This window comes from Mobula hypostoma, chromosome 4 (assembly GCF_963921235.1).
Source record: "Mobula hypostoma chromosome 4, sMobHyp1.1, whole genome shotgun sequence".
Taxonomy (NCBI): Eukaryota; Metazoa; Chordata; class Chondrichthyes; order Myliobatiformes; family Myliobatidae; genus Mobula; species Mobula hypostoma.
The window spans coordinates 135,953,336-135,963,471 of NC_086100.1; the positions used below are offsets into that span (position 1 = coordinate 135,953,336).

At 38.8% G+C, this 10,136-nt stretch overlaps 1 protein-coding gene across 2 annotated transcripts in view; it reads left to right on the plus strand.

Moving 5' to 3' along the window:
* The window catches only part of hspa4l (heat shock protein 4 like), a 76,046-nt gene extending 72,338 nt beyond the window's left edge, over positions 1–3,708 (plus strand). For both annotated transcript variants that reach the window (XM_063046557.1, XM_063046558.1), the window contains 2 exons: positions 692–853; positions 2,278–3,708. In XM_063046557.1, coding sequence (XP_062902627.1) covers positions 692–853; positions 2,278–2,487 — 372 coding nt within the window. In that variant the 3' untranslated portion in view covers positions 2,488–3,708. The remainder of the gene's footprint in view (positions 1–691; positions 854–2,277) is intronic.
* Positions 3,709–10,136: the final 6,428 nt, after the last annotated feature.

The following is a 10,136-nucleotide window of genomic DNA, read 5'->3' on the forward strand; positions in this document are numbered from 1 at the left end:
CGCAAGAAAGATTATGCCATAAGTATTAGTAAGTTTATGGTTGTTACTGAGCCAGAATACTATAACCATAATCATATAACCATATAACAATTACAGCACAGAAACAGGCCATCTCGGCCCTTCTAGTCCAAACGCTTACTCAGCCCATAACCCTGCATTCCTTTCCTGTCCGTATAGCTATCTAATTTAACTTTAAATGACAATATCAAACCTGCCTCTACCACTTCTGCTGGAAGCTCAATCCACACAGCTGTCACTCTGAGTAAAGAAGTTCCCCCTCATGTTACCCCTAAACTTTTGCCCTTTAACTCTCAACTCATGTCCTCTTGTTTGAATCTCCCCCACTCTCAATTGGAAAAGCCTATCCACGTCAACTCTGTCTATCCCCCTCAGTTTTAAATACCTCTATCAAGTACCCCCTCAACCTTCTATGCTCCAAAGAATAAAGATCCAATTTGTTCAACCTTTCTCTGTAACTTAGGTGATGAAACCCAGGTAACATTCCAGTAAATCTTTTGTTAATACTGTCTCTACTAGTTCAGTGATCATTTAGCTTTATGCCTAGAATTTGAATTGTCTAATAATTTGATTTTCAGTAATGTAAATAATTGACAAAGTTGAACAATTGCTATTTAATATACTAATTCCAACAGCTTGCAAATGTTTGATATTTAAAATGTGCTTTTGATAGGATGAAAACTATGAGCATATTGATGCTACAGAAATGGCAAAAGTTGAAAAAAATGTCAGTAGTGCCATGGATTGGATGAATAGTAGAATGATTGGACAGAACAACCAGATGTTGTTCCAGGACCCCATTGTGAAGGTAGCTGAAATAATGAACAAAGTTAAGGTAAGAAGAAATAATTTGCTAATCAAATAATTCCTTGAAACTACATAATGTTCTTGTTTTCTTGGTTTTTTTTTTAAGTAATGTATATTTCTTTTAGAACATAAGTAAAATCAGACACCATTAATTATGTTTTGGCATTGACTGAGATGTAGCTCATGCAAAGTGTGGATTGGGCTAAGAATTATTCTTGACAATATATTCAAGGGGGAGAAGTAAATTATATATACTGCTAGATGTACTTATGCTAGTGGAGTTAGTTCTGAGGATTCTGTTGAGCATGTTTCAGTTGTTAGCTTGTGGAAAACAGTTACCTCTGGGGACGAAGGCTATTTTTAAACTGATTTGAAAGAGTATAATGAGCATGACATTTCTTAGAGTACTTTGAGAAGTTTGTTAAAAGCAAACCAGATGACTTTGAATATAAAAGCAAGTTCTTTGTGCTAAATCTTTAAAAATCACCAACATAAACACATTTCTGGAAATAAATTCAAGCCAGGCCGCCTGAAGTGTGCTAATCAGTTGAAATTTTAACGATCTTTTATCGTATGGTCTTCATTCTGATGAAAGTTGTTAACTAAAAGTCACCCTGGCTGGCTTCTCCCCGAGAGGTGCAGCCTCAACTGCTGAGTATTACAACATTTTTTTTAGTTACTACGTTATTCCAGCATTGACAGGGTTTTAGTTTTTATTAAATATTATTTGGGTCCTGCAGAAGTACAGTTAATTTTGGGTATCGTGCTTTAAGGAAATAATTTAACACTCAGTGGGAAGTGCTTTTCTAGAAAGATACAAGAATGGAAGGACTTCAGATGTATGGAGAAACTTAGATTGTTCTTACAGTAGAGGATGTTAAGATGAGATTTGGACAAATTCAGGCTGCGCCCAGCACACCCTCTGGTGTGCTGGTAGTTAATGCAAACAACCATATGTCACTGTTTTGATGTACATGTGATACATAATAGTGAATATTGAATCTTGGAAATTCAAAGTCATGGAGATTTGGTGGAGTAGATGTGACAAGAAACTATATATTCAAGTTTAAAGACATAAAGAATATGAATATAGGGTAACTGGTTTAAAAAAAAACAATGCAACATCTTCAATGCAATGTTATTTTGGATTATGGGGGGAGATTTGCTGGTGACTTTCCAAAAAAAATTATAAAGAGAAAATTGGCACAGCTGTGGTGAAAGCAGTGGTAGGACTAACTTCGAGCGAACAATGATACAATGGTGTGGATGGCCTTGCACTGAATTATACTGAACTCAAGTTATACAAATTACATAGCTTATCCAAAAGGCTCAAATCTGAAAATGAATTTAGAGACTTGTTCCAGCCAGGTGTAGCATGTCAAGATAACATAATGACCATTTTGGATTGAGGGAAGTTTTCTTTGTTAAATCTCAACTTACTCATTTATTCAGGAACTGGAGACAACGTGTGATCCTATTGTTAACAAGCCAAAGCCAAAAGCGGAGCCACTTCCTGAAAAAGACAGAGCCAATGGGCCATTGCACGAGGAAAGTGGGAATAATCTAGAGCCTGAATCTAATGCAGCAGGTGGTGACAACACCAAACCAGTTGAGCAGCAAAAGCCAGCAGAAAATCGCAACACAGAAATGGAAGTGGATTGAAAATAACCTCTGTTATATTTAAAAGAAAGTCCCCTTTTGCGTCCATCTAAGACTGGTTTCTGTTGTATGTCCAGCTTCAGGCACATAATCTGTTTTTCTCAAATGTATCTGGCTCGGTATCTTTAGTATTAAAATGGTGAAAACTCACTCCTACCAGATTTAAATGTAGTATTGCTGTTATCTGCTCTTTTTTTTAAATCATCCTTTGTTTTCGTATCTGGTTTATAAGCACTTGAACAGTCACTAGCTCTTTCACAACTTCACTTCATGCCTTAATTTTATCCCCCATGAATTGGATGTCTTCAAAAATAAATCACGTCCATGGTGATTCCTAATTAAAATGGCCTAGAAAATTGTATGTTTAAATATTGGTGTTTTACTTTACAAAAGCATCAATAGAATGTTTAATAGGATCTGTGACTATAATTATTTAATAAACTCCATCATCCATGTGGATAACTAAGGTTTCATTTTTGAACAATCAAATTACATTCTTCGGCTTGCATTTCAGGTATAATTTAGTGTTTTTGAAGATCTATTGGGACGGACTTAATTCCTACCTTGATAATGAATAAGAATATTGAATTGTGTTAAACATGCACATAGCTGAGTCATTATCCAGCTGTGCATTGCAATATTGTGCAAAAGGAGCCAAAAAAATCACATTGTAGGTTAATGGGAGCATTTTAAATGATATTTCGAAGCCTTCTGTAAAACAGTGATAAAGGAAAGACTATTTGCTGTCAAAATATTCTTTCAAATGATGCTATTGTTCAACGTCTAAAACTGCAGAGACAGTTGGGGAGCTGTTCATGCTTAGGACATTAGTTGATGTTACCGTTTTTTTTGGTGTGCTCTCCTTGATTTATGGCTAGATGTTAATTTCACAGGACTGTGAACATCTGTTATTTGCTTTCAAGCTTGATAATTTTGGTAAATTGGTTGCGCTTTGAAGTTTGTGAATCTTTGGCATTGCAGGAATGTAATTGTTCTCTTCAAATTTGCCCGTGAATTAAAATCCAAGATGGGGGGATTCCTGTGGTAACTATTATAATTTGTTTTATTACTCTGTATGTAGCTGCCTGCATAATGCTCATGGACAATATCTGAGAAAGAAACTTGCAACACTCCATATGAATTCTTTGGGTTTGCAATTCAGCTTACCAAGAATGAAAATTAAATTCTGATAAGTGTTAAACATGTAGAAAAAGTTTTTTTAATTTACTGTTATTGGTATCTGAGTATTTGTCCAAATGAAGTTGAAATTAATATTTAAGATAGTTAATTCCAATGCTCCGGATTGCAGTACAGCAGACAAATATGGAAAGTATGTGCTTATAGTTGAGCATTATGGTTTTTGGTCTGGATCCCAGCAAGCCCTACTGGGTTTGTGTTCCTGTTACTCATTATATAATACACAAGATGAAATTAACGTGTGGGACAGATACAAAACAGTTTGCCATTTTGTGATTACCAGTTATTGGTAATGTAATGCTGCCATACAACCACACTCATTTGTTTAAAGAAGGTTTTTGTGGCCACTTGTTAACATCTGGCTGCTCTATTCTTTACTCATCTGAACCTTTGCTGCTTAAGTTGTTGTTTTATTTTGTAAGGCCTTTTGTTACATCCCTTGAATACTACTTAGAACCAGAGGACAAAAATATTTTCTGTATTTGGTTCTGTGTTCACCATATAGTTTACAAGTACTACACCCAGATTGACCCTAAATGATGTGGATTACTCAGGCAGTGAGAATTAACCTCACGTAACTACTTGTAACTGGAAGTACGCTTGACTATATTTTAAAAATCAGTGGATCAAATTAAACAACCTAGTATCCTGCCATATCCAGTTGCAAATGCTGATGGACTACTACAGAGTATGTCCAAGAAAACCTCATCCAGAATATATAATATATGTCTGCCTACACCTGAAGTTCAGGTTTAGGTTTAGGATCAGGTTTAATATCACCAGCATATGGTGTGCAGTTTGTTAAATTTACAGCAGCAGTACAATGAAATGCATGATAAATAGAGAAAAAAAATTACATCAAATATTAAGTCTATTAAATAGTTAAGTAATGTAAAAAAAAACAAATAAAAGTAGTGAGGTAGTATTTATGGGTTCAATGTCCTTTTAGAAATTTGATGGGGGCGGGAGAAGAAGCTGTTCCTGAATTGTGGAGTCTGTACCTCCTTCCTGATGGTAACAATGAGAAGAGGACATGTCCTAGGTGTTGGGGATCCTTAATGATCTTCACTGCTCCTTGAAGTTGTCTTGGATACTACAGAGGCCTAGTACCCATGATGGAGCTGACTAATTTTACAAGTTTCTGAAGTTTTTGAGTGTTTCAGTTGACAAACCAAATCCCCTCAAACTCCCAATGAAATATAGCTATTATTGTGCCACCTTTATAGTTGCAACAATATATTGCATCCAGGTTAGGTCCTCAGAAATAATGACACCCAGGAACTTGAAATTTATCACCCTCTCCATTTCTGACCCCTCAGTGAGCAATGGTTTGTGTTCCTTCATCTTACCAGAATGGTTGGGGGGTGGGAATCAAATTAAAGCGGCTAGGTGTGAGGAGGTTAGTTCACAACAGAGGGATGGGAACCAGTGCAGAGAGACAGAGGGGTGTAAAGTGAGCGTAGAAGCAAAAAGTACAAAGGGGAAAAGTAAAAGTGGCAGGCCGACAAATCCAGGGCAAGCATTAAAAAGGGCTAAGAGAGTTGTAAAAGAGTGCCTGAAGGCTTTATGTGTCAATGCAAGGAGCATTCGTAATAAGGTGGATGAATTGAAAGTGCAGATTGTTATTAATGATTATGATATAGTTGGGATCACAGAGACATGGCTCCAGGGTGACCAGGGATGGGAGCTCAACGTTCAGGGATATTCAATATTCAGGAGGGATAGACACGAAGGAAGGGGAGGTGGGGTGGCGTTGCTGGTTAAAAAAGAGATTAACGCAATAGAAAGGAAGGACATAAGCCGGGAAGATGTGGAATCGATATGGGTAGAGCTGCGTAACACTAAGGGGCAGAAGACGCTGGTGGGAGTTGTGTACAGGCCACCTAACAGTAGTAGTGAGGTCGGAGATGGTATTAAACAGGAAATTAGAAATGTGTGCAATAAAGGAACAGCAGTTATAATGGGTGACTTCAATCTACATGTAGACTGGGTGAACCAAATTGGTAAAGGTGCTGAGGAAGAGGATTTCTTGGAATGTATGCGGGATGGTTTTTTGAACCAACATGTCGAGGAACCGACTAGAGAGCAGGCTATTCTGGACTGGGTTTTGAGCAATGAGGAAGGGTTAATTAGCGATCTTGTCGTGAGAGGCCCCTTGGGTAAGAGTGACCATAATATGGTGGAATTCTTCATTAACATGGAGAGTGACGTAGTTAATTCAGAAACAAAGGTTCTGAACTTAAAGAGGGGTAACTTTGAAGGTATGAGACATGAATTAGCTAAGATAGACTGGCAAATGACACTTCAAGGATTGACGGTGGATATGCAATGGCAGGCATTTAAAGGTTGCATGGATGAACTACAACAATTGTTCATCCCAGTTTGGCAAAAGAATAAATCAAGGAAGGTAGTGCACCCGTGGCTGACAAGAGAAATTAGGGATAGTATCAATTCCAAAGAAGTAGCATACAAATTAGCCAGAGAAAGTGGCTCACCTGAGGACTGGGAGAAATTCAGAGTTCAGCAGAGGAGGACAAAGGGCTTAATTAGGAAGGGGAAAAAAGATTATGAGAGAAAACTGGCAGAGAACATAAAAACGGACTGTAAAAGCTTTTATAGATATGTAAAAAGGAAAAGACTGATAAAGACAAATGTAGGTCCCCTGCAAACAGAAACAGGTGAATTGATTATGGGGAGCAAGGACATGGCAGACCAATTGAATAATTACTTTGGTTCTGTCTTCACTAAGGAGGACATAAATAATCTTCCAGAAATAGTAAGGGACAGAGGGTCCAGTGAGATGGAGGAACTGAGCGAAATACATGTTAGTAGGGAAGTGGTGTTAGGTAAATTGAAGGGATTGAAGGCAGATAAATCCCCAGGGCCAGATGGTCTGCATCCCAGAGTGCTTAAGGAAGTGGCCCAAGAAATAGTGGATGCATTAGTGATAATTTTTCAAAACTCGTTAGATTCTGGACTAGTTCCTGAGGATTGGAGGGTGGCTAATGTAACCCCACTTTTTAAAAAAGGAGGGAGAGAGAAACCGGGGAATTATAGGCCGGTTAGCCTAACGTCGGTGGTGGGGAAACTGCTGGAGTCAGTTATCAAGGATGTGATAACAGCACATTTGGAAAGCGGTGAAATGATCGGACAAAGTCAGCATGGATTTGTGAAAGGAAAATCATGTCTGACGAATCTCATAGAATTTTTTGAGGATGTAACTAGTAGAGTGGATAGGGGAGAACCAGTGGATGTGGTATATTTGGATTTTCAAAAGGCTTTTGACAAGGTCCCACATAGGAGATTAGTGTGCAAACTTAAAGCACACGGTATTGGGGGTAAGGTATTGGTGTGGGTGGAGAATTGGTTAGCAGACAGGAAGCAAAGAGTGGGAATAAACGGGACCTTTTCAGAATGGCAGGCGGTGACTAGTGGGGTACCGCAAGGCTCAGTGCTGGGACCCCAGTTGTTTACAATATATATTAATGACTTGGATGAGGGAATTAAATGCAGCATCTCCAAGTTTGCGGATGACACGAAGCTGGGTGGCAGTGTTAGCAGTGAGGAGGATGCTAAGAGGATGCAGGGTGACTTGGATAGGTTGGGTGAGTGGGCAAACTCATGGCAGATGCAATTTAATGTGGATAAATGTGAAGTTATCCACTTTGGTGGCAAAAATAGGAAAACAGATTATTATCTGAATGGTGGCCGATTAGGAAAAGGGGAGGTGCAACGAGACCTGGGTGTCATTATACACCAGTCATTGAAAGTGGGCATGCAGGTACAGCAGGCGGTGAAAGAGGCGAACGGTATGCTGGCATTTATAGCGAGAGGATTCGAGTACAGGAGCAGGGAGGTACTACTGCAGTTGTACAAGGCCTTGGTGAGACCACACCTGGAGTATTGTGTGCAGTTTTGGTCCCCTAATCTGAGGAAAGACATCTTTGCCATAGAGGGAGTACAAAGAAGGTTCACCAGATTGATTCCTGGGATGGCAGGTCTTTCATATGAAGAAAGACTGGATGAACTGGGCTTGTACTCGTTGGAATTTAGAAGATTGAGGGGGGATCTGATTGAAACGTATAAGATCCTAAAGGGATTGGACAGGCTAGATGCAGGAAGATTGTTCCCGATGTTGGGGAGGTCTAGAACGAGGGGTCACAGTTTGAGGATAGAGGGGAAGCCTTTTAGGACCGAGGTTAGGAAAAACTTCTTCACACAGAGAGTGGTGAATCTGTGGAATTCTCTGCCACAGCAAACTGTTGAGGCCAGTTCATTAGCTATGTTTAAAAGGAAGTTAGATATGGCCCTTGTGGCTACAGGGGTCAGGGGGTATGGAGGGAAGGCTGGGTTCTGAGTTGGATGATCAGCCATGATCATAATAAATGGCGGTGCAGGCTCGAAGGGCCGAATGGCCTACTCCTGCACCTATTTTCTATGTTTCTATGTTACCCTTTCTGAAGTTCACAATCAGCTCTTTGGTCTTGCTGAAGCTGAGTGTGAGGTTGTTGCTGCGACACCATTCAACTAATTCACATAAGCTTGCCTAATAAATTTGATTCCACCACAATATAAGAAATGGCTGACTATAAATAAAAGTTACTAACTATTCAATTGCAACTTGGAAAATATGCTAACGGACCACCTGACCAAGTTCAGTACCACTATAACACCAGAATTTTGTCCAGATAGCTTCTTTCTATATAAAAAGGACTTCCAATCCAAATTATCCCCAATCATTTGCAAAGGAATTATTAAAAATAGCATTTTTATCCATAATCATTTAATCAGCTAAATATTCAAATTATTTGTTGGTACTTAATTTAATAATTTGACAAAGTATTGCCCGGTTGCACTCACTAATTATCATAAAATATAATTATCAAACAAGTAAAAAGACAGTAATCATGTATTTTACCAATTTAAAAGTAATTACCTACTTACCGAATGCCACCAATGAGAAGTTTCACAATAATTTCCGCAAAGGGTCTGGTGTATGTGTTAGGGGGTCTGAAGCAACTCTTGTCCTGGTGTCATCTGCTGATCTGTGGTACCACAGCCACGATGTGACATGCGGCTCAGGATTCCACTGAACTAGAGGAGGTCTGTGTAGTTTAACAAACATAAGTTTGTTTTATGGGAAGGATGTAATAGAGAAATGGAGGTCATTTAAAGGTGAAATTTTGAGGGTACAGAATCTTTTATGTTCCTGTTAGGTTGAAAGGAAAGGTTAAAAGTTTGAGAGAGCCATGGTTTTCAAGGGATATTGGGAACTTGGTTCGGAAAAAGATACCTACAATAAATATAGGCAGCATGGAGTAAATGAGGTGCTCAAGGAATATACAGAATGTAAAAAATCTTAAGAAAGGAATTATAAAAGCTGAAAAGAGATGAGGTTGCTTTGGCAAGTAAGGTGAAAATAAATCCAAAGGGTATCTACAGTTATATTAATAGCAAAAGGATAGGGAGGGATAAAATTGGTCCCTTTGAGAATCACAGTGGACAGCTATGTGTGGAGCCAAAAGAGATGGGGGAGATTTTGAACAATTTCTTCAGTATTTGCTAAGGAGAAGGATATTGAATCGTGTAAGGTAAGGGAAGTTATGGAAACTACGATGATTAAAGAAGAGGAAGTACTGGCGCTTTTAAGGAATATAAAAGTGGATAAATCTCTGGGTCCTGACAGGATATTCCCTAGGACCTTGAGGGAAGTTAGTTTGGAAATAGCAGGGGCTCTGACAGAAATATTTCATATGTCATTAGAAACGGGGATGGTGCCAGAGGATAGGCATATTGCTCATGATGTTCCATTGTTTAAAAAGGGTTCTAAGAGTAAACCTAGCAGTTATTGGCCTGTGAGTTTGACATCAGTGGTGGGTAGATTGTTGGAAAGTATTCTTGGAGATGGTATATATAATTATCTGGATAGATGGGCTGATAAGGAAGTCAACATGGATTTGTGTGTGGAAGGTCATGTTTGACAAATCTTATTGAATTTTTTGAAGAGGTCATTAGGAAAGTTGACAAGGGTAAAGTGGTGGATGTTGTCTATATGGACTTCAGTAAGGCCTTTGACAAGGTTCCACACAGAAGGTTAGGAAGGTTCAATCGTTGGGTATTAATATTGAAGTAGTAAAATGGATTCAGCAGTGGCTGGATGGGAGATACCAGAGAGTAGTGGTGGATAACTGTGTTTCAGATGGGAGGACGGTGTCTAGTGGTGTGCCTCAGGGACCTGTACATACTGGGTCCAATGTTGTTTGTCATATATATTAATGATCTGGATGATGGGTTGGTAAATTGGAATTGTAAGTATGCAGATGATACTAAGATAGGTGGAGTTGTGGATAACGAAGTGGGTTTTCAAAGCTTGCAGAGAGATTTAGGCCAGTTAGAAGAGTGGGCTGAAAAATGGCAGACGAAGTTTAATGCTGATAAATGTGAGGTGCTATATT